We start from the raw sequence: 25,530 nt of genomic DNA, 5'->3' as shown, positions 1-25,530 counted from the left end.
CCTGGTGTTTTGTGTGTCCTATGGATCAATAAATACACACTATATTCATCTATCCTCCGGTGTGATGCTGACCCTTCTTCCTATTGCATCGTGTGTGGTGGCGAGCCAGAGCCTGCACCTGTCGTGGATTGATCTGGATTGTTTCCCTAAGTGGTATACCTTTTGTTCTTTGGAGACATGACAACTAGAGAGGGTGAATCTACCTAATGGAGATACAGACAGAAACTAGAAAAAGCTACAATTTCTGGGGAAATTGTGTGAAGTGTTTTTGCCTCCACCAGTAGTCTACAACTGGAGTGGGCGGAGTAACTGGTTGGAATGGCTGGAGGAACTGTTGTGTGGTTGGAGTGGCTGGAGTAACTGTGAAAAGGTTGGACTGGGCAGAGTAACTTTATGGAGTGGGCAGAGTAACTGGGTGGAGTGGCTTGAGTAACTGTTGTGTGGTTGGAGTGGCTGGAGTAACTGTGAAAAGGTTTTGTCAGCTCCCACTCTAGTTTTAAACATTCCGCCATTCATTCCTATGGGACCAATTTCACCACAAAAACGCAGATATTTCGTGAACCATTCGGCGAAACGTTCCACAAAGTAATAGCACACCAATCGGGAACAATCCGCACGTTTCGGTATATTACTGTCTATGTAGTGTAAAAACTGTGGGAGGAGTTAGGGTGGTAAATTTGGCTACAATAATACGAATATATATGTGAGATAACAGTAAGTGGCCATGCAAGAACACTTAATAAAAAACAATCCCTCTCCATTCTAACCAAAACTTCAAAAAAACAAATTTGACCTTTAGTTATAGTCTAAATTTCCAAGAGGCAGATAAACCATAATTTAAAGTGTTACTAAACCCACAACAGTAAAATCAGTCTGTATATGAAATAAAACATGCTTGTTATACTCACTGTGGAACCTAAGGGGTTAATCATCTGCATTGTGTAAAAAGGCCATTTGATCCTGACTTTTCTACCCCTCCTCTTGTTCAAATGTCCATGCTGATAAGAGAGACTGAACCTGTAGCCCTTCTGCACATGCTCAGTTTGCTGTGTATTGCTAGAGAGGTTTTTTTTTTCATGGAAGAGTGCATGTGATCAGCAGAGGGCCAATCAGCGCTGTCTAGACATAGGTCAGGGGTTTTGCAACCTCCTAGAGCAGAAAGAAAACTCCTTCTACAAGCTTTAACCAGTGCTCTGCTAAAGTCACAAGACTGCTCTAACTGCTGATGAGAAAAGGTATTTAGCAGTTTTTATTTTCTAAAATAATTGCATTTCCATGTTGTGTGTACTGTGGGAGACCAGATATAGTGAATGCAGGGTGCGGGGTTTAGTAACACTTTAAGTATGAAAATGTTGCTTCTGAGAAAATGCTTCCTCCTGCCCATAGCAGACTGATGACATCATCTTAGCCTAGGCAAAGTTACTTGGCATTAGCATGACTGATTTTTTAAATAATTAAATTGACCAGCTTTTTTTTTTTTAATTGTATTTTTGCTTTTAGTTTGTGACATGCCAGGCATGTATACAACAATGTAAAACAAACAATGCAGAATGCTATTAAATGTGTACTATCGCCATGTCTGTATTACAGAACAACACTTTATAAAATAAAATGCAAATCATCAGTAGCTGCATGTGTTTAGTGTGAGGTTTACTCTGCCTTCTACCACCAGGGGGCACACTGGTAACAATTCATGGCCGGGGATTTGGCGGTGACTCCGCGGTGGAAATTGGTGGCAATGCCTGCACTATTAACTTCATCAACCTGACTATGATTCAGTGCAGGACTTCAGCGGTAAGTACAGGGTCTGCAGGGCTCCTGGTTCCTGGCAGGTCCATATTTGATGGTGGAACAGTTAGGCCCTCTGGATATTTCAAAAATTGATTATTCAGCAGAATAAGCTGGGCCTATGTAACCATGCAGCTTTAATCACTCAGGTCAGCCAATAAAGGACAGCTCATTATTGTGAAAAGGATTTCATCCAATATTCCTGTTCTTTTAGTATAGGTTAGGTTGTCTTTTAGTATAGGTTAGGTCTTTTAGTATAGGTTTGGTTAGGTCTTTTAGTATAGGTTAGGTTAGATCTTTTAGTATAGGTTAGGTCTTTTAGTATAGGTTAGGTTAGATCTTTTAGTATAGGTTAGGTTAGGTCTTTTAGTATAGGTTAGGTTAGATCTTTTAGTATAGGTTAGGTCTTTTAGTACAGGTTAGGTTTTTTTAGTATAGGTTAGGTTAGGTCTTTTAGTATAGGTTAGGTCTTTTAGTATAGGTTAGGTTAGGTCTTTTAGTATAGGTTAGGTCTTTTAGTATAGGTTAGGTCAGGTCTTTTAGTATAGGTTAGGTCTTTTAGTATAGGTTAGGTTAGGTCTTTTAGTACAGGTTAGGTCTTTTAGTATAGGTTAGGTTTGGTCTTTTAGTTTAGGTTAGGTCTTTTAGTATAGGTTAGGTTAGGTCTTTTAGTGTAGGTTAGGTCTTTTAGTATAGGTTAGGTTAGGTCTTTTAGTATAGGTTAGGTCTTTTAGTATAGGTTAGGTTAGGTCTTTTAGTATAGATTAGCTTAGGTTAGGTCTTTTAGTATAGGTTAGGTTAGGTCTTTTAGTATAGGTTATGTCTTTTAGTATAGGTTAGGTTAGGCCTTTTAGTATAGGTTAGGTCTTTCAGTATAGGTTAGGTTTTTTAGTTTAGGTTAGGTTAGGTTTTTTAGTATAGGTTAGGTTAGGTCTTTTAGTATAGGTTAGGTTAGGTCTTTTAGTATAGGTTAGGTCTTTTAGTATAGGTTAGGTTAGATCTTTTAGTATAGGTTAGGTCTTTTAGTACAGGTTAGGTTAGGTTAGGTCTTTTAGTATAGGTTAGGTCTTTTAGTATAGGTTAGGTTAGGTCTTTAATATAGGTTAGGTTAGATCTTTTAGTATAGGTTAGGTTTTTTAGTTTAGGTTAGGTCAGGTTTTTTAGTATAGGTTAGGTTAGGTCTTTTAGTATAGGTTAGGTCTTTTAGTATAGGTTAGGTTAGATCTTTTAGTATAGGTTAGGTTAGGTCTTTTAGTATAGGTTAGATTAGGTTAGGTCTTTTAGTATAGGTTAGGTTAGATCTTTTAGTATAGGTTAGGTTAGATCTTTTAGTATAGATTAGGTTAGGTCTTTTAGTATAGGTTAGGTTAGATCTTTTAGTATAGGTTAGGTTAGGTCTTTTAGTATAGGTTAGGTTAGGTCTTTTAGTATAGGTTAGGTTAGGTTAGGTCTTTTAGTATAGGTTAGGTCTTTTATTATAGGTTATGTTCTCTTTCTAAGCCCTGGTTCACACTGAATGTGACTTTGAAAACATGATTTTGTGATTTCATAACCACCGGTCTGTGTGATTTCAGGTGCAACATTCCCAACATCTGTACGAATTCATGCACAGATGTTTATGCAAGTTGCACCTGAAATTATCAAAAGTAGTACAAGAACTATTTTGAAAGTTGAACGAACCGTTCAACTTTGAAAATAGTTCTTGCACTACTTTCGACGATTTCAACATTGCCGACAATAGGGTGTGACTTGTCATGCGATTTCAAACTGTCAAATCACATGGCAAGTTGCACCAGTGTGAACCAGGGCCAAGGCTTGATACACACCTATGCATTTTTGCACCCCTATGTGTTTACTTTTCACACCCCTATGTGTTTTAAATAGCATCCGCCATGTTCTAAAATTCTTAAACACATACTGCATGTCATATTTTTCTCAGAGGTATAGCTGACCTACACACTAATTTCCTAAACCTTCTTTGCAGGAATCTGCTGGGCTTGCTAATGTTGTTGTTTTCTCCGGTGGCTTTAATAGCACCTTACCGAATACATTTGAATTCACTTCAGTCTCAGCTCCAACTATAACCGGAATCAGCCCTAACATCAGCAGTGTTCTGGGTGAGAGCATGCACTTCATTCCTTTTTATTGCATATTTTATTTGTCAAGATTCTGTAATCAAATCAGAAGAAATGATTCCTGTTAATGGAAGCTTTAATAAATGTATATACAATTGTCTGCTTTTTTTTACAGGTAACACAAGTCTGACTATTCTAGGATCGGACTTTAGCAGCGCGTCAGCAGACAACACTGTGTTCATTGGAAAATCATCCTGTAAACAGATAGAATGGACGCCGACAAACATTACATGTGTCCTTCCTGCTCTTCCTCCTGGGACTTACCCAGTCCTGGTTCATGTTGCAGAATGGGGATTTGCAGTCTCCAGGTACTGTGGCAAAAATAACATTGTGCCTTGTGCTTGGTTCTCTGTGGAATTAGGTGAAATTGTTCTATTTCTCTTCTGCTATGAAGGAGGGGGCTTGGAAAACTACTGGGGGTGCCCTGAGATCTCAGCCTCTCTTTTAAATCCTGTATATTTCCCTAAGCACTTGAAAGATTAAGGGCTCATTTAGACCTGCAGTTGGGGGGTGTTAAAAACACATGGCTGTGCGTTTGGACTGCTCCTGCAGAATCAACATTTACATCCCTTTGCTCCTACTGTTGACATATCCTAGTACTTCGCTTTCAAGGGTGGATTGGGATACTTGGACTTGCTACAACTGCTTTACATGTTGTTGATGTATACTACTTTTATGTCATTTTTGTGTCTCGCCTGCGCTGCGAGCTCTATTTGGCATCGCCATCAAGTGTCTTTGGCTGTATCGTTATCTGTTTAAAGGATGAGTTCACCTTTTGCTAAAAAATAATAAATGCACATTTTATTGGAGGTAAAAGAAATATGCATTTCTTATTTTTTGTTGCAGGAGCATGGAAAGCATTGCACCAGCGATCAGCAGATTACTGGTGCCCAGGGGCGGACTGGCCATTTAGAAACTCGGGCACTGCCCGAGGGCCCAGGGTCAGTAGGGGGCCCCATGAGATGCCCCTGGTACCTTTTTCATAGGCTTTTTTGAGTTTGGGCAAGGACACAGGGGCCCCATGATCCCCTGTTGCCCGGGGACCCCATGGGTTGTCAGTCCGCCCCTGCTGGTGCCATGCAAGTCTCCTGCAGACCTATCAGTATATCTGCTTGTCTGTACGGCAGGGGCATATTTACTACAAGGCAAACAAGGTATTTGCCTAGGGCAGCATTTTTTCAGGGGGGCAGTGGTATTAGGCAGAGTCCCCCCCCAAAAGAAGGGATGGAATAAAGGACACACGCAGCATGGGGACCATGTGGGATCTGAGAGGGGTTGCTTGATGGTGTATGCAGAGCCTGACTCTTGTTCCCGGGGATGTCCGGAGCTGTGAAGATGAGTGTCTTCTCTCTTGCCGGGGTAGGGTAGGGGGTTGCCAGAGTATGGGTGGTAGTGGAAGACTCTCTGGGAGGGGGTGTTGTTAGTCAATGTCAGGCTCTTTTCGTGGGGGAGGGGGGTATTTCTCAGTGTCAGGGTCTCTTTGTGGGGGGGGAGCCAATTTTTGTGTTGCCTAGGGCAGCACGCACATACGTACACCACTGTTGTATGGTATGTATGAACAAGCAGGTATACTGACAGGAAGCTTCAATGAACTACCACGGTGCTCCACAGCGCTGTAGTAGTTCATTGAGAACTACAAGTCCACAGCTGCTATGGCAGTCAGGACTTGTAGTTTCTCATTCAAAGATAACTGTGAATGAGTGACGTGGCTGGAAGGGCGGAGTCCCACAAGATCGCATTTTTTTTAAATTTTGACAGCTACCATCAGAAGATTCAAGCTGCAAAGACAATGGATTGGGGTATTCACATCGTGGGATTGTGATGCTTTGTTTCGCACCTCCTGCATAACTTTTACTTCCAGCATGTTCAGTGGGTAGCACTACCACCACACACGACTCATTGAAGCAAATGGGGACTCAAAGCAAATGCGTTGGTACAGAATTTTCAGAATCAAAATAGGCAGTGAGGAAGCATCATATCACCTTCTCACTGCCTGTCAAACACCTCTGAAAAACGATCCAAGCGTAGATCACTTTTCAGAGCCATGTAAGTCTAAACTTAGCCTAAAGTTGAACTCAAAGCTGTTTTATCTCCCAAATAATTTTATTTCTGTGCCCCCAGTCCTGATATTTACACAGCTCTGCCATGCCAGGTCTGATTTTTTTGGCTGCAGTTCAGTAGCACAGCACAGGACTGGACAGTGAAGAGAAAAGTAGCAGATTGAGTACCTCATCTCTCTGGTCTCTCCTCATATCAGAATGCCAATTCACTGCAACACAACTGAATGGATGATTGTGCTGCTCCTCTCTCCCCAAGTCCGGACTCTGCTGTACCTAGACAGCAAGACACTGATACCAAGTCAAATTTAAACTTCAGCTTAAAATACAATTAAAGGTGTAATAATGAATACAGAACTGCATTAACCTTTATATCTGCCTGGAGTTTAACATTAAAGAGAATTCACAGCTATGCCAATTACAGTTACAGCTAAGTACCTTTCTGTCTTATTTCTTTTTCCTCTTAGCCGTTGATGAAGGTACCAAGTCCTGATTGCTGTTGCTCCTGCCAGTTTTTGATTGTTTCCTGCATGCTAGTGGGCAGACACTTTTGCATTCTATATCCATTAGTCCTCATGAACACTGGGCGTTTTAAGCTGTATAAAGTCACATTAAAAATGCAAGTTTTTCCGTATTTTTTAACGGTTTTGCCGCTATTTTCTGTGTTTGCTGTTTTTAGCATTTTTTACAGGGAAAAATATAAAATTTTTGCTCAAGAAAATGCCACAAAACACCGGTTTGACGCGTTTTACCGAGTTTTTGCATGTTTACCAGCATTAGAGCTAAAACAAACTCCTCTAGAAACCCACTAGTTCTGGGGCTTTTTTACATCCAAAAAACAACCTTGCAAAAAAATGTTGATTAACCACTTGCCGCACTGCCACTGTAGAAATATGGCGGCAGGGCGGCACTGGCAGGCAAAACCACGTTTTAAAACGCGTGTTTTGTAAACAGATAGGGGGCGCGCCGCCGCCCTATTTGTCCCACCGATCACCGCCGCGGATGTCAGTCGCCGGGTCACAGCCGGTCTTTACCGGCTGTTTCCCGTCGATCGGCGGCAAACAGTGACAGACAGCACAGCTGCAGTAGCTGTGCTGTCTGTCACTTCCCTGACAGCTCGAGGATGAGCTGATCGAGAAAGAAGAGTTTCTCTCTCTCGATCAGCCTTGTCCCGTCCAGCACACACCCCCGCCCCCTAGTAAAACACTCCCCCTCACACAGATAACCCTTCCCTGCAAAATAAAGTTAACCCCTTCCTCCCCAGTGCCATTAGTACAGTGTCAGTGTTTTTTTTTTTGCACTGATCACTGTATTAGTGTTTTTGGGGATGTCAGTGACCCCAAGTCAGTACCCCCCAATGTCAGAATGTCCGCCGCAGTCCCGCCATAATTCGCTGATCGCCGCCATTATTAGTATAAAAAAAACCCCTAAAAATCCCATTATCTTTCCTGCCGTTTGTAAACGCTATAACTTTCACGTAAACCAATTAATTTACAGGTATTGGGGTTTTTTTTTTAGCAAAGACATGTCGCAGAATGCATTTTGGCAGAAATTTATGACTAAATTTGATTTTTCTTTTTTTTTTTACTGGACATGTTTTATAGCAAAAAGTCCAAAATATTGTTTTTTTCCCTCAAAATTGTCAGCCTTTTTTTTTATAGCGCAAAAAATAAAAAACGCACAGACAATCAAATACCACCAAAAGAAAGTTCAATTTGTGGGGAAAAAAAGGATGTTAACTTCATTTATGTACCGTATTGCATGACCGCGCAATTGTCCGTTAAACTAGCGCAGCGCTGTATAGCAGAAAAATGGTGTAAATTGCAGTATTTATACCATAGTTTGTAGACGCTATAACTTCCACACAAAGCAATCAATATACACTCATTGGGATTTTTTTTACCAAAAACATGTAGCAGAATACATTTTGGCCTAAATTTATAACCAACTTTGAGTTTACTATATATTTTTTTATAGCTGAAAGTAAAAAATATAGTTTTTCTTCAAAATTTTTGGCTTTTTTTTGTTTATAGCGTGAAAAATAAAAAGCGCACAGGTGATCAAATTACACCGAAAGAAAGCTCTATTTGTGTGAAAAAAAGGAAGTAAATTTCATTTGGGTGCAGCATTTCATGACCGCGCAATTATCAGTTGAATTAGTGCAGCGCCGAGTAGCAAAAAGAGGCCTGGTCATTAAGGGGGGTAAATCCTCTGGAGGTCAAGTGGTTAAAGCCTATGTGTGCATGGACACATAGGATAACATGCTGGGGAGTTTACTGGCTGTGGAAAAAAATGCCAAAAGCCGAAAACAGCAGCTGTAAAATTGTCCAGTGTGCATGAGGACTTAGGAGTAGACGGCTTCTTCATGATGTTATCTTTCACGTACCAACAGTAATTAGTATTGTTTTGTATTGTACTGACTTTATCAGTTGTACATTTCTTGTGTTGCTGGGACATAGAAGTGTAGTCACAGGCCTGCATCTAACTATACAAATCGGTGCTTGTTATGCAATTATTGCTTCCTCTGGCTTCTCTAGCTGCATGCTAGTATCAAAGCCCAATACAGTCAGGCTAAAGCCGGCCATAAACGGTTCAGCAGGAACTGACTGAATTTTGAGCCATGTATGGGCAGCCTGAATATGCCCAATTTGATTGATCAATCACCTTGGGTACAACCTGAGTGTTGTATTATACATGTGATTATTGCTAGGGGCTATTATAGCCACTAGCAGTAATCACTGTGTTCTCCTGGCTCCATCTGAGGTCAACAGTTCCAGCCATCATATTTCTTTCTATACAAGTTTCCTTCAACTTTTCAAAATCTGCTGCACAACAGAAATTGGGCTGAGAGTGGGAGTGGCCACACCATATACCAATAAGGCACTTAGCATTGCACAGGCAACTGGGTTCTGGAGGCTGGAGCTGTAAGCCATGCTTACACAGAGAGCACAGAGTAGACTTCAGCAGTGGGGTGTACTTCTAGTCCAATGGGGGTGCAGTCAGGAGATTTTGAAGTCTGAAAAGTATAAGCATAATGGCTTTTGGTTTGATTTCAGCATTGATGCATCAATAAAGTACATTCTAGATGTGAACAGCATCTCTCCAAAGTATGGATCAGTGTACGGAGGATCTCAAGTCACATTGAGAGGGTCTGGATTCAGTTCTAACTCGCAAGATATTCATGTACAAATAGGTAAGTTAGCTTTGTTACATGGCCTTTCATGCTTACACGTTTTTCAGCTGTAGAGAAAGCAATCCCAGTCTCTCGCTGAAAGGAGTTCACAGTATGTGTAAACTTCAAAATGAGAAACTCTGTAGTCATGCAACTAGAATTCACCCAAGGAGGTCAGCAATGGCAGTGCATTTATTTTGATTATTTGTACAATGCATTGATGTCATAGTGCTGAAATACATCATTGTGAGAGGTGTGAATGAAAGTGAATTATGTCCATTTAGATGTGTGAATTTCCATAGTTTTCTGGAAATCCAGAAAAATTGTTGTTCTTGGTCCAAAGTTATTATTATTATTATTATTATTATTATACAGTATTTATAAAGCGCCAATAGTTCGCTCAGCGCTGTACATTACAAAGGGGGACAGAACATGTGACAGAACAATACCAATACAATGTGATACACGAGGGGTTCGAGGGCCCTGCTCTTTCGAGCTTACAATCTAGGAGGGAGGGGATGGTGGCACAGGAGGAGATAGCTGTGGGGGATGGAGTGGTAGGAAGAGTGGAGGAGGTCGGCAATTAGCAAGGGGTGGGGTAGGCTTCCCTGAAGAGGTGGGTTTTCAGGGTGCGCCTAAATGAGAGGAGAGTAGGTGATAGTCTGATGGATTGGGGTAGGGAGTTCCAGAGGATGGGTGATGCCCTGGAGAAATCCTGGAGGCGGGCATGAGAGGAGGAGACCAGGGAACTAGAGAGAAGGAGGTCTTGAGAGGAGCGGAGTGTGCGTGTTGGGTGGTACTTGGATATTAGGTCAGTGATGTAATTTGGGGCAGTATGATGTTGAAATTGTTGTTGAATTGTCAATTTTTGTAAAATGTAAGAGAATTTGTCACTTTGTCCACTCATGAAAAATTTACAGGTTCTCTTGACAGGACACCCACCCACTGATACCTTTACCACAATGCCCTCCCACTCCATATGCCATAATGTTCTGGCCTAATGATTGGCTGCTCACATTAAGTCGCTGCATCTTGGGGAGATTCTCAGAAAAGGTCCTTCACACCCAGAAGCACATGATATTTCTAAGGGCACCAACAGAGTGAGAGCTCTGACACTGAAAAAGCATCCAAGAGGCATTTGGACTTCATTCTTAGTTCATATAAGGTGGTGAGAAGAAAAAAAACAATCAGAGAGCTCACTGACTCAAGTTAGGCTGCTCACAAAAAAAATCGAGCTATCCTCTAGTGGGAACCTAGTGAGTTACTAGAAAAAAACATAAATAGAATGAGCACCTGACAAAATAATACATTATCTAAAATGATTTAATACCACATGCGTTTCAGGAGTCAGGAAACACTCCCTCTTCACAAGACTTCAGTTAAAGTAAGAAACTTGATTGGACTCAGTGGGTGTATCAGTCTGTCAAGAGAACCTGTTTCTTTTCCCTGAATGGCCAAAGTAATGTATTCTATTAAAGTATAGGCAAAACATTTTTTAGTTTTGGATAGAGAAAGGGAAGGTTATAACCCCTGTCAGATTTTTTTTTTTGCCATCTGTGTCCTATATTTGAAGATTTCCCTTCACTTCCTGTCCCATAGCCAAGCACGAAGTGAAAGGAAATCCCTGCAAATTAAGGGAATCCCTTCCCAGGTAGCCAGAACTAGTGCCCCCATTGGAAGATTTATCCCCTATTAATTTTCTGTTGACAACTCGAAATGTGGGATTTTCATTACTTTCAATAATATTGGTAAACTGGACTTATAGAGAGGCTGAATCTCCTCAACGGGTGCACAGACAGCAATAAAAACTGACAGGGGTTCTAATCCCTATCCACTTTATCCAAAACTAAAAAAAAAAAGGTTTGCCTTTAGTTATACTTTAACCTGCCTGGCGGTATTCCCGAGTGTAGTTCGGGGTAAAGTTTCAGTACCACAAGCGGTAACCCTGAGCTACACTCGGGCTTACCATGTGGCGCTGCTCCAGGATCCCTCGATCACTTACCTTGTCCTGCACTCCCGCGATGTCCCTCCTGCAGTGTCCCCGGCAATGTCCTCCGGCGGATGCCGGCATCTGTCATCTGGGTTCCGTCCCCTGCGAGCGCCGGGACGTATGGGGACAGAACGGCGGGAAATTTGAAAATGACAAAAAGTGACATTTACTAAAATCACATAGTATAACATTACTGTATCAAACCATTTCACATACATTTTGTCCCGAGTGCTTTGTCCTGTGCCATGCCTGCATTTTTACTGTTCTTTCTGCCTGGAAACTGAGAAACATCCATGGTGTCCAAAAAGCGTCCCTTTAGGTCAAAAGCGGTTTTAGACCAGCTAGAGAACAGCGATAGTAAATCAGAACCACTTGCAGAGTTGAGTAATAATGATTCGTTGGGAAGTTCGTCATCAGACACTGAAAACGATTTTGCAACTTTGCTCAGCGATGTGCGAACTTGGCGCTATATTTCAAATTTCAGTGTTTTTGGTTTGATTACATTATTGAATTAAATGTATTATTATATTAATATTTTTTATGATTATTTATTAAATTATAATTTATGATTTTGTGTTTCAAGTTTTATCCTACCCGGGATGTTTACTAGACTCTTGTTCGGACAGATTTCAGTGAGTTATTCCTAAAAATTACAGGCCTTCAATTAAAAAAAAAAAACATTTACATGCAAAAAAATGTACCGCTTTGAGCACAGAAATATGGACATAATCAGACCGCTAGGGAGGTTAAAGTACACGTTACATTTATATATACTGTAAGTAGTAAGTTGACTTTTTTTTATGGAAACTATTATTAGTTGTTCAAAATTTGAAACCTGGAAGTAAGCTTTTTGAGAAGTTTTTATTTTTTATGTTTGTAATTTCTTTTCATATTATTTCTCACACTCAGGCTCCCTCCCATGCAATGTCTCTGTTAGTTCACCCACTGAGTTGACCTGTGTGATTCAGAGACCTGGGAAAGTCTTCACTGTCACCAATGAAGGAAGCAATGCACGTAAGTGAAGTAGAGTTCTCTTCTTAAATATGAGACATACATAAAAAAAGGTACTTGTTTACACTGCATGATCTCACCTGTAATCGAGTTATTCTTTCCTGCAATAGTTTAAAAAAACTATTACATTAACTTAATTTTATGTATATGCATTTTTTTTCTTTCTCAACAAAGTTTGATGACTCCTCTACCTTGACAAATATTTAGGAATCACACTGCTTCTGGCACAGATGGTTCTCTTTGGGCAGGCTTTATCTTTGTTAGATACAATCATGTTAGTGATTGTTATGATGAAAATTAAAATTTTAAATGTGGCAGTGTGATAACTGTTTAATATGGAAAGATACCCCTTGTATACAGTGCATAATCAGCGGTCTGCAGAGAATATTCTTTCATGCCAAATCAGCTGCAAAGAGACTGGTGGTTCCACTAAGCTGTCCTGCACTCATTCCATTTCAAGAAGAAAGAACTATACACTCACCAACCACTTTATTAGGTACACCTTGCTAGTACCAGGTTGGACCCCTGTTTGCCTTCAGAACTGCCTTATTTCTTCGTGGCATAAATTCAACAAGGTGTTGGAAACGTTCCTCGGAGATTTTGGTCCATATTGACATGAGTTACTAATATGAATACCAAAACCTTGTGAGGCTGCTATGTGATAAATTAAAATAAAAAAACAAAATCTCAGTGAATCGCCCCCACTAATCACACTCCCATATCCAGTATGTTGTGTGACCACAATTATTTCACACAGTGCTGCGCTTCACTATTCCTATCCACTCTTGCATGAAAATATACACATACAGAAAAAACAATTAATCAAAAATTAAGATAAATTATAAATGATAATGTCCAGTTTCAATGTTCTTTGTGCAAGAAAACCAGTGCCCTCCACCAGATTTGCTCTCACCTGGAAAAAATGACCAAACTGTTAAGTAAGGTCATATAGCACTTGTGTGCCTCATACAGGCTCAAAGTTATATTCCCACATAGATGGACATGATTCTTTTTTTTGGACTGCATGCTTTTCCTACAGTACTCCTGCACTATGCAGTGTAAATAGAAGACTGAAAGTGGACATTACCGCTTATAATTTATAATTTAATTTTTGATCAATTGTTTTTTCTGTATGTGTATATTTTCATGCAATAGTGGATAAGAGGAGTGAAAAGCCGCACTGTGTGAAATAATTTTGACATGAGTTACTATTGCCTTTCTATCATTTGGAACCAGTTTGCCCATGCACACTGGGTGTTTAGCCCAATTCTCTGACCTCTGACATCAACAAGGCATTTGTTTGGTCCACACAACTGCCACTCACTGGATATTTTCTCTTTTTCAGGCCATTCTCTGGAAACCCTAGAGGTGGTAGATTAGCAGTTTTTGAAAGACTCAGACCAGCCTGTCTGGCACCAACAACCATGCCATGTTTAAAGTCACTTAAATATCATTTAGTCCCCATTCTGATGGTTGGTTTGAATTTCAGCAAGTCATCTTTACCACGTCTAGATACCTAAATGCACTGAGTTGCTGCCATGTGATTGGCTGATTGTAAATTTGTATTACTAAGCAATTGAACAGGTATACCTAATAGATTTGCCAGTGAGTGTATAGCCACTTGGTTGTATTAGCAACTTAGCCTACCCTGCATTAAGATCATTGTGCTATGTCTGTGTCCAATGCTGTCACTGATTGGTCTGACATATTAAGGTAGGAGAGAGTGGCCATACAATGTCGCCAAAATGTGACTTGGAGAAATGGGAAACCCATAGGCAAGTGACTCTATCACTACAGTAGAAAATGTAACAAAACAGCTCTCTGTGAAGAAATTATTTAACATTTACCTGTCCTGCTGCCTGTGCCATAGATCTTTGCAATCTTCAAGAACTTACCTGGCTCAAAAGTCTTCAACATTCAACACACTTCTAAGAGTTTCATATCTTTAATCGCCTGCTGCATGCTATGGTTCATTCCTTATGCCCTTGTGTTGGAGCCATAGCATTCTGCAGGGGTGCAGGCATCTCACATTCCCAGAAGTGTGACAAATGCTGAAGATTTTTTCAGTCATCTTAAAAAAGAGCTCCCTGTAAAGAAAAGAGTTAAATCTTTCCTGTCCAGTGGTCTGTTTTTCGGATCTTCGCTATGAAAAGCTAAGATGGCCAAGAAATATTTAGCATCTTACACATTTTCTGGAATGTCAGATGTATTTCCCACAGTAAGTGAAAAATTAATACAAAAAAGTACACTGTTGCCACTTGGATAAATTTGGATGTAGTGGCCACTAATCTGTCCTGGGGAGAATGGCTGATTGCAGGTAAATAGTTACTGTGTATTATATTCTTGCACACCTTTGTTGTGAAACATTTGAATCTAGTAACATGAAAAATGTTATTTCAGAATATGGTGCTGGCTATGCTTGGTCTCCATCAAGGCTGGATATATCTGTAGGTGACACTGTAGTCTGGATATGGAACTCTCAGCCCTTAATAATGGGTATTGGATATAGAGTATTTTCAGTGTCAGGTCCTAGCAACCTTACCTATGATGGCCATGCCTTCAACAGTGGACCTCGAGCGCCATCAGGTTTGTATGAAGTTCATTCATTATTGTAACAAACTACCAGTTGTCTTTTTGACTGAATCTATGCAGATTCTGGATTTCATCAAGAAGTGTGCCTTATACCTTAGTTTTTGCATACATTTTAGTGAATATGAGCTGACTAGGAAAGTAATTAAACCTTCTATTTCAGATATTTTATGTAGGAAAAGGGCTCTTTGGAGGTGTAGTTCTGGGGTAGGGGAGTGGGGCATGCCTACATAAAAAACTGGCCTAGAACACATTTTTACAAGCTAGTAATGATGTCACAGGTGTAGGTCTGGACTGACAACTCATGGGGCCCCCGGGCAATAGGGGATCATGGGGCCCCTGTGTCCTTGCCCAAACTCAAAAAAGGAATGAAAAAAGTGCCAGGGGCATCTCATGGGGTACCCTACTGACCCCGGGCCTTCAGGCAGTGCCCGAGTTTCCAAATGTTCAGTCCGCCCCTGCACAGGTGTAATAAAAATCTGTTTCTTGCTGGAAAAAAGTAAAAAAAAATGAATGCTGGGACATGTTATAGAGGGGGAAAGGGAATGTGTAGGAATAAATTTGAGACATGCTTATACAAATCATTTAAAATATACCTAGCATTTAAATTCTGTCCTAGTGGGAATTGCATATGTGAAAATTCATTTAGTTTGTATGGAGATGGTTTAACAGTGTTTTCTTGTCTCAGGTGTCTTTTCCTACGAGTTCACATCTGCAGGAACCTATTACTTCAGCAGTGGTTACGTCAATGATGGACAGACATTATACATGCAGGGGGTGGTCTATGTCTCTCCGCTTGAAGAAATCATCAGTGCATTACAGGTGACAGTTGGAGGATTTGAGGCTAATTATGTACCAGGTAAGTAATTTTGGTAACCAAATTAATATTTGCCTTGCACTGTTGTACTCACACCACTAGAGATGAGTGCTATAGTGAATTGGTATAAATTGACCTAAAGAGCCTCTTACCATAGAACAAAGTGGCTGTGGCTATGGCAATGGGCCTTTCCATTTGGAATGCCATGCTCCAAAAGGAACACAGACACCCTTCAACCTGGATGACCTTAATTTACCTAGGAGGATCTAATGGCATTAACACTTTCAGGGCCACTGGAGAGTATAGGGAGACATTCTTTGCCCCCTGTGACATCAGTGACCAATAAGGAATTAGTTTACATCTTTATTAAGTACTATAATAAAAACGTATAGTAGTTAATAGGGCAGTGATGTCACACAAGGGAAGTGATGGTGCAAGCTTCCTATTTAGAACCAGGTGTGCAGTCTACAACCTCTAAGTGTACTGATAAGTGATCCTTGGAACTGCAAATTGTGTTTGCAGGTGAAGAAAACTGTAATTTCTCAAGGAACTCCTGAACATAGCAAACACTGGCTTTGCTGTGGGTTCTGATAATGCCAATCCATTTTTTCATTCCACTTCTTATAAGCTCTTCTTGCAATACCATATTTCAACGAGAGGTGGCTAAAGATAAGATCTCCATCTACATATTTATTTCCTGCCATATCTAAGGACCTGTGGGAAGAGGCATGGACCTCTGCTCTACTACAATTAGGAATCCTTCTGCTCTGTTGATCACTCTATTTTTTCCTTTATTGTACACATTACATGAGACTCAATTATTGTCCTTGTTTGAAGCTTTTTGAACTGAGACAGTAGAAAAACAGTATAAGCAGACATTCAGATTAAATCTATTTATTTAAAAGATACAAATGTTTAAAAGAAAGAGTATATGTACAGCATATTATCAGGATTGTGTGCATTGTTCTTTGTTCAATTTATATTTCTGTTTTTCTCTAGTTTCCCTTTCACCTTCACCAGCTGCTAACTGTGCCACTCCAGATCCTAGTTGTCCACAGCTAGTTGATGGTACATTAAGTAACTATTCCATCTGGTTTGGGTACTCCAACTGTTACTCACCTTCAATTACCAGCATTACACCAACCTCGGGAACAATTCATGACCCCATAACCATACTGGGTTCTGGCTTCAGCAGCATCACATGTGCCAACAAGGTGACTATTTGGATGTGACCAGGAGAGACAAATAGATACAGCAGTAGATAGACAGACAGAGTGGATAGCTAGAATATGATAGATAGATAGATAGATAGATAGATAGATAGATAGATAGATAGATAAAAAGTCTTAGTATATGCAAACATTGCTGTGGTCTTTTAGATTCTAAAGGGTCAGTCCACCTAATATTCAGCTCTGGGTAGATTTTGGCGCTCAATCTCTTACCAGCTTTTTATATATCTCTCAGATCTGGTTCTTCAGGTCCCACTTCTGTTAAAGCCATTATCAGGGACTGAGGTAACATCTCCTGCAGCAGGAGAAATGAGTGTATGTAGCAAGAGGGAGAACAGAGGAACTCAAGTGCGAAGATCTTATTAGTGGAATCACCAAGAATTGTAAGAAAGCAGTGCCTGCAAAATCTACTACATCATTCTTTTTTTGGTTTTGGGTGAAATTGCCTTTTTACGAGAATAGTATAATGATTTAATTCCCATGTTGGGTGATACTTTGCAAAACATAGTGTCTATGTTAGTAATTTAACAGAACAATGCTGTAGATTTGCAACTTTCGGTCAATAATCGGGATGAGCAGGGTGGTTTAGAAAAAATTTTATAGAAAGGGAAAAAGGCTCATTGACCAGCTTATGTGATATTTGCTTTAAAAAAATTATTCTTTTTTCTTTTCTTTTCTTTCTTACTATTTATTTAACTTTTTTCTTTCTGTGCAAAAAAAAATAGAATAATAACCCTAATGAGGGTCGTTTTTTTGCAGCATTAACAAAATCCGGGGTATTTAAGAGGAGCTTCCTTAACCATCAAGAGCCATTTAAAACCCACTGCACCCTTAAAAAAACAACAAAAACCCTTAATTTTGCCAAAGTGGCTGAAATTTCCCAAATTTTCACTGAAATTAAAACATTCCATTGCTCTTAATGCCAGTCAATAATGAGCCAAAGGTGCACTTTAGGCATAATATGCTGCATGGTCTATACATCAATACCTTGAGTGTCCCATTTTTTATTATATTATCCAAGCCAGATAGCACTGTATCATGGGATAGTCCCAGAACAGTAGGTGAACTTTTAGGACCTGTTGTTTTTCATGTAGTAATTCTGCTGAAGGTATTAGAAACACTATTAGTAATAGAATAGAAAAACAGAAGAAGTGAATTGGTCAAATTCTTAAGGAATTTTTAGTGGGAATATCATCTTTACTGCAAACCTAATAATAAAAAATATACTGACATCTATTTTTTTAGGTTTCAGTTGGAAAGTACCCGTGCACAGTTCTGTCCGGTAATGAAACTTCAATAACCTGCAAGATAGATCCTCAGGACTCCATGAATATTGGAATAGCGGAACTTGTATCTTTAAGAGTGAACAACTATGGGAACGCTATCAATGCTATAAACCAAGAGATGGACAGGAGATTTGCCTTGCTGCCTCACATTGATTCCATCATACCAAACAATGGCTTTGTCTCCGGAATGACAAGAATAACCATAGTTGGGTCTGGCTTTTCAAACAACACCGCCACCACCATAACAGGTTTAGGCTACAGCATCGTCTCAATGAATTACACAGCCATTATTTGTGACACACAAGCCAGTTATGCGCACATTGTTAATGTCCAGGTGACAGTCAATGGATTTACAGCAATGTGCAAGGGAAGCTGCTACTTCAACTATACCAGCCCAATCACAGTGATCGCATCAAGCATTTCCCCAAATGTGGTAGGAAACACTTCGACCGTGTTGAACATGTATGGCAGTGGATTTGGAGCAGACATTAATGACATAGCAGTTTATATTGGAGATAGTTTGGCAGCCAGTGTGCTAGCTGTCAATGACACGGAAATTATATGCAGTGTAGATCCAATTCCTGCTGGTAACTATGCGGTTAAAGTTATCATCTTGAGTAAAGGTTTGGCTCAGGGCTCCTTGACCATAAATAGTCCTGCTACAGCTGTACTCTTGACGCCATCTGGAAGTATTTTAGGTGGGACAGTTTTGCAGATAGAAGGTAATGGATTCCCTCCAATGAATACTACAGTACAAGTTGGTGGTGCCTCATGCTTTATTCTGACAGTAACCCCTGGCAGTATCCAATGTGTCACTCCTGCAAGCTCCACTGCCAAGAATGCCACAGTAAACATTTACATACCATCCGCATCCTATCCATCACTCAGCTATTCCTACTCAGAGGCGGATACCCCTACAGTTACGTCAATTTCTCCCAGCACAGGTATAATATTTTAAACGTAGCGCATAAAGAAAATATAAAAAACATCAATCAGTGCATTTATGTGTTCATTCAAAAATATAATTACATTTGTAACTGTAACTAATAGAGATACTTAAATCTGACTTGGTTTCAGCCGCTTGCAATCCCTGTACATGCATATTGGGGAAGAAGCAGACAATAAATTATGTTGTTGTTCATATGAGCTAGAACGGAACATCCTGACTGCAGTAAGTGAGCAGAAGGATGACTCACCACTGTACTCCTGCTGCTCCTTCAGTGTCCAGCCACAAGCTGGGGGAGTGATGTGACAAGGCTGAAGCTCTTAACTACAAACGAGAAAAGCCAGGTTGCCAACCTTGGTCTTTTGTTTGCAGGGTTATGTATATGTTAGAAGTGTTTGAACAGGAATAAAAATTTTCTGATAATTTTAAAAAGAATTAATATGACCATACTTTTTATAATTTGATTGTATGATCTCCTTTTGATTTACCAAGACTTTGTATTGTGAGGGTATTTCAACAATAATTCATTGCATTTGTATACAAGAAGGCAAGCTCAAACACAGTTGTTGGTAGGACTAAAAGATTGTACAAGATAGAAGTGTGTATGGGTAGCTTTAGACACATTTTTATATTTAAAAAAATAAGAAGCACGTAGCTTTTACTCTCTCACCACTGCATTCAGCCAACAGGAGCAATCTAAAACAGTGTGTAGGTGGTGGGTCACTGCTTGCATAATAACTTACAGTACATAGGACTAAGAATGGACCATGTGGCAGCATTGATTAACCCAGTGCTAACACATGGAGTGAGAAATATGCTCCCTCATACCTTACTTCTGCTCTCAATGCTGAACAAATTGGTGAAGAAGCAAAAGAAAGGTACATAGATACGCTGAGAAGGACGTTGCTGAGGAGGGTTATATTAGAGAGTTCCTGTTGTCCTGCCCTTAAAGTGTTACTAAACCCACAACAATAAAAACAGTCTGTATATGCAGTAAAGCATGCTTGTTATACTCACTGTGGAACTTAAGGGGTTACTCCTCCACACTGTTTAAAAAGGAGGATGTTTGATCCTGTCTTCTCTGATCCTCCCCTTCTTTTACTGTCCCCAAACTCCATCTGAAAAGAGCCTTGGGGCAAGCTGCAAATGCTTCGTTTGGTGTGTATTGCTAGAGAGTTTATTTTTTCTTGGGAGAGCACAGGGCCAATTAACACTATCCAGACAGAGGGCAGGGGTTATGCAGCCTCATAGGACACTCAGGGGAGAATGTAAACTCCTCCTACAAGCTTTAACTAGTGCTCCGCTGGACACTGGTAGAAGTCACAAGACTGCTCTAACTACTGAAGAAAAAAGGTATTTAGCAATTTATATTTACTAAAATAATTGCATTTACATGTTCTGTGTACTGTGGGAGACCGGATATCGTGAATGCAGGGTCCTGGGTTTAGTAACACTTTAATGGGAAAGATACATTCAAAAATACATTCAGTGATTTATTTTAATACAAATGCATTAGCTGGTGTATTTTTATTTCTGCCTGGAATTAAGCTATACAAGTTGAAATTTAATGTACCAATTAATAATAATAAGAAGAAGAAGACTTTACTGTCAATGAATAAAAACATACAACAAAATTTCCAAACAGGGAAGCCACTGGCTCTGATACATTATCTGTTGTAAATGTATATTTGATGTGTGACCTATGCAAATATCTAAAGCTCTTTCTATGTCTTTTTACTAACAGGGCCATCAGGAACCACCATCTCTGTTTTTGGCACACAATTTGGCTCTGATACCACAAATGTTACAGTGACTATTGGAAATGCCACATGTATCATCAACTTCATATCAGATACTTTACTGAACTGCACAGTGACAGACCACTGGGGAGGAACATTCCCAATATTGCTACAGAATAAGAAAGGCTTTGCAAGATCCAGCGCAGAATTTACATATGAACTGAGTATGACTAGCATCTCTCCAAACCAAGGTGAGTGCCATGAGTAGTAGAATGCTGAAGAATAAGTCTGGCCATACACAAGTCAATTGATCAACTTGTGTACAATCAGCCTGTCCATACATGGATTGAAATTTGCAGAACCCTGCAAAAAGGTCAAATTTCAATCCATGCATGGCTGGCTTTAGAAAGTCCTAGGGCTGGAGTTATTGAGGTCAGGTTATTTTTATTCTGTCAAAAAGTAAATATCAGCTACTGGAGACCACATGGATTGTGATTCTTCAGAATGATTTGAGCCTTCAGTCTCAAATCATAGCATATTGATGGTTTCTGTGACTGTATCCATTCATCCATCTTATTGTTGGTTGTCCTCTCCTTTTTTTCCTCTTCAATTTTTTCAAGAACAATTGTCTTTTACAGGCAGTTGGCTCTTTTAATATTATGTCCAGAGAGCTTCAGCCTAGTCATCTGGGCTTCTAGTGAAAGGTTTGGCCTGATTTGTTGAAGAATCCATTTGTTTTCCTTGCTCTATCCAATATTCTTAAAGTGGTTTTAAAGATAAAAGGTTTTATATGCACTCTGTTCATGAAGGTAGAAACATTTTCCATGTCAGTTCCCCCCAACACCCCCTAAAATACTTACCTGAACCTGATCTCGATCCAGCAGTGTGCCCACCTGCAACCATGCTGCTCTTCTCTCCCCTCTTCTCAAAGGCAGGTCAAAAAACTGGTGGGACACCCCTAGTCACCTAGGCAACCGGGGGGCCCCCCGGTGGTAGCTTGGCTCTAGCTTGCCTTAGGAATGCCTTTCATCTCAGCAGAAGGGGGAAGGGGCACGAATGAGAGACAGCAGAGAGAGCAGGGACAGAGCAAGGGGCTGAGGGAGGGGGGGGCAGCTGTGATCCAAAGATGCAGAAGCTGTTTACTACATCTACGTCCTTATCATCTCTAAAGTTAGCTGACTTTCTTGTCTTAATTTTAGTTTTTTTAGCTGTCTTAGCCATCTTTTCACTCAGCATATCAAAGAGTGTTGATGATTCTCCTACCAATCCTAAAATCTGGGGATCCCCATGATGTCACTGACCAAATATGTTCATGTCTCACCCAGGAGACCCCACCCTTTTGGTTATATTGCAGCATCAGGGAGTGGGAGATTCGTTGGGAGTGAAATGATGAGATCAGAGGTGACAGCGAGCATTGTTTATTGTGATAAAAGAGGATCTGAATCATTTGACTGCATGATTGACTGTGGATTTTTATTGTGGGTCTTTTTTTTAATTAAAGGCCTTGTCAAAAGCTGTGTATGGTGCTTTCATTTCCTTTTCCCTTTTTTGTGAATGAGTAGGGGTATTAGGTACCCCTTTCTCATCCACACAGGGAGAACTGGTATCTGGGGGTGTTCTTATTGTTAAAGGAGGCTTCCAGATTCCTATTAGCCCCCCTTTCATAGACCCCCCCCCAACCATGGGCCAGGATTGTAGAGAAGAGGTCCTTGTCCTCCTCAACACGGGTTTCATGTTGCCTGGTATGGGACGCATGCTTGCCCCCCCCCTTTCCTTGTCATTACACTGCATGCTCAGATAAGGGTCTGGTAGTGATTTGGGGGGGTACCCCATGACATTTTTTTTGTGGCATTCCCCTTAAAGTCCATACCAGATGTGAAAGACCTGAAATACATTCTGGGGGAGACATGATGCCTTTTTTACTTTGCATTATATTTACATTACATTTTTACCTGTCAGCCAGGAGTGTCCTGGAAGGGTGGTGAGTCACTGGTTGTTTGAATGCGGGTGCCAGCTTCCTAACAATCAGGAGTGCAATTAGCAGCAGTAGTAGTACTGCTGCTAAATGTTTAATTTCCCACTGTATATGGAGGTTCGCCTGACTGAACATTCATAAGTTCAGACATTCGCACAGGAATCTCCATATACATTGAACACAGTGTAGCGGTCTCCATTGTACTTCTTTCCCTTATAGTTCATTGTTTTTACCCATAGTGTTAGGCTATTTCTCAGTTGGCCTACTGTTATTTAACTCTTTTTGTTAAATGTTCTTATGGCTTATTTCTTATAGAATGAACTGTTAGAGAATGTCACATTTTCCCTGCGAAAGGCAGCAAATAGAAACTGACATTACAAACAGGTTACAAACATTATGGGTAGTGACTCGCAAAGCTTATTTATCAAGCAAAAAGTCCTAGGTGACACAACATGGTATTGAATAGTTATGAAATGTATATTTATTATGAAATTACTATGTAGTCAATTATTTCTTTCTTTATGCTGTATAGGAAGCTTTGGTGGTGGATTGATGCTCACTATTGCTGGCTCTGGGTTTGATGAAACTGTATCCAAGGTGTTGGTTTGCAACTCTGAGTGCAATATAGACCAAGTGAGATCTAATGCAAGCATCCTTCTCTGTGAATTGCCTTTGAATAATAGTAAGTGACTGAACTACACAACAAATCAACCATCTGAACACATCACACCTACAACTTCACTGAAAAGATCAGCAGAGTATATTAGAAAGTCTACCATGTTATTCAGTCTTTTAGATAATGTACTATACTTCATAAAATGGTTATGATCATATTTGTTTTTTGCACTACATTTTCTCAATATTTCTCATATCTCAAAAGATAAAAGGCAGGAAGCTATTTCAAGTTTGGAAATAATTTGTAGAATAATGCTTATTTCTACAATATACTGATAATGGTCAGCATGTTTTAAAAAGGTGAAGAATTCCAAATAAGATGTGAAGAGTCAAACATTCAGCATAGATGTATTTATTTGCAATTGTATACAAAGAAGCCATTGCATTTCAAGAATAAGGGCTCATTCTCGCAGGCGTACTTATGTGTAAAGAGTAGAAGAAAAATCTCCTGCGCTCAAGAGCGGTGAACTATCAAGTGAAGGATCTCAGGTTCTTGACTGTGCTGAGGCTGGCACAGGCCTTGCTGCCCTGTAAGGGTTGGGGAAACCCAAGAGAAATACTAGAAGACAAGGAACAGAGAGCGCACCAGCCTTGCACATTACCTTTGACAGCTTATTGTTTAAATAAAATATATATACTCACAAACAACTTATAAATGAAGGCATATCAGACTCCACAATGCACTCAAAGCAACCTGGTCACCTAGGCATGTCCCAATCACAGTAGGACCATCCCAAGCGCTGACGCGAGGGGGGGGGGTCCCTCTTCTTCAGAGCCAATCTTGGATGTTGCAAGGAAAGTACTTATATAACAAATGGGTCAAATCACCACTTCATCACACCAACCCACCAATAGGAGGAGTCTTTGTAGCATCATGGGATTTGACCCATTAGTTATATAAGGACTTTCTTTGCAACATCCAAGATTGGCTCTAAGGAAGAGAGGATCTCCCCTCGAAATGAATCAGCTTTTTAAGATAGACACCTCATACATTTAAATAATATGTAAAGTTATAATAGGAGCTCGTATTTTTGTTATATTTGATAAGCACAAAAATACCTATTGATCCTGCCAGAACTTTTGTGACTTGATTACTTCCTGCGCTCTCTGCCTCTTCTGCACTCAGTTCTCAGATATTTCTATGGACTACAGAACCCCTGCCCTATGTAATGGGAGAAGTACACTGTAGTTCTAACATATTTTCTGTTCTAGGGTGACAATGCTCCTCCTCCATAGATAGAGTGCAGTGAGTAAGCATGGTCACATCCCAACAGGAAGTGTACGCTGATAGGATTACCAGGTAAAAATAAAGGGGGGTGGCCCTGAAATAAGAAAACTAATGCAGACACCATTTCTAAGGACTAGTAAGCAGCAATATATATTTTTATTCTTTGATTAATATATCCTTTAAAAGAAATAGAGGGGCACCATTGCTGATCTTCTTCTGGCTTCAGTACCCTCTGAGTTACTGGACTGAAACAAGCATGCAAATTAGAAAGTCAAAACTCCAGATCTGAATAGTTGTTCCAGGTCAGTGACTCAGAAAACATTGGAACAACAAGATAACCAGTCAACTGGCATTTACAGGAGTAGAGATCAGAATGAAAGCTTCCTTATTACAGGTTTAATTATCTTCCATATCCTATCAAAAAGTTATTAATGCTACATACAATAAAGGCTATGTTATATGTACACTGATAATAGACACGTAAGTGGTAAAAATGGGCAGCAAGCTGGCTGAATGGTTAGCACTTCCATCTGGCAGTACTAGGTTCCTTGGTTCAAATACCAACCATGGTACTACCTGCCTGGAGTTTGTGTGCTCTCTGTGCCTGCATGGGTTTCCTCCGGGTACTCCGGTTTCCTCTCACACTCCAAAGACATGCTTGTAGGATAATTGGCTCCCGGCTAAATTAGCCCTAGTATGTGTATTTATGAATGTGTTTTAGGGACCTTAGATTGTACACTCCTTGAGGGTTAGGGACTGATGTGAATGTACAGTATATATATATATGTATATATATATATATATATATTTTATATATATGTAAAGCACTCCATAAATTGACAGCGCTATATAAGTACCTGTAATAAATAAAAACAAGCTTGTTCTTTGTCTTT

General features: G+C 40.0%; 1 protein-coding gene across 1 annotated transcript in view; it reads left to right on the top strand.

Moving 5' to 3' along the window:
* LOC149470393 (fibrocystin-L-like) overlaps window positions 1–25,530 on the top strand; it is a 221,387-nt gene that overhangs the window by 93,144 nt on the left and 102,713 nt on the right. The window contains exons 29-39 of the mRNA XM_089664462.1: window positions 1,673–1,794; window positions 3,773–3,905; window positions 4,039–4,231; window positions 9,037–9,173; window positions 12,052–12,156; window positions 14,554–14,739; window positions 15,431–15,601; window positions 16,559–16,773; window positions 18,034–19,018; window positions 20,765–21,010; window positions 23,267–23,416. Coding sequence (XP_089520588.1) covers window positions 1,673–1,794; window positions 3,773–3,905; window positions 4,039–4,231; window positions 9,037–9,173; window positions 12,052–12,156; window positions 14,554–14,739; window positions 15,431–15,601; window positions 16,559–16,773; window positions 18,034–19,018; window positions 20,765–21,010; window positions 23,267–23,416 — 2,643 coding nt within the window. The remainder of the gene's footprint in view (window positions 1–1,672; window positions 1,795–3,772; window positions 3,906–4,038; window positions 4,232–9,036; window positions 9,174–12,051; window positions 12,157–14,553; window positions 14,740–15,430; window positions 15,602–16,558; window positions 16,774–18,033; window positions 19,019–20,764; window positions 21,011–23,266; window positions 23,417–25,530) is intronic.

The sequence above is a fragment of the Staurois parvus genome, unplaced genomic scaffold, assembly GCF_062004578.1.
Source record: "Staurois parvus isolate SC_StPar_1 unplaced genomic scaffold, SC_StPar_1.0 ptg000047l, whole genome shotgun sequence".
Lineage (NCBI taxonomy): Eukaryota > Metazoa > Chordata > Amphibia > Anura > Ranidae > Staurois > Staurois parvus.
This window is presented reverse-complemented; position numbering and strand designations above follow the sequence as displayed.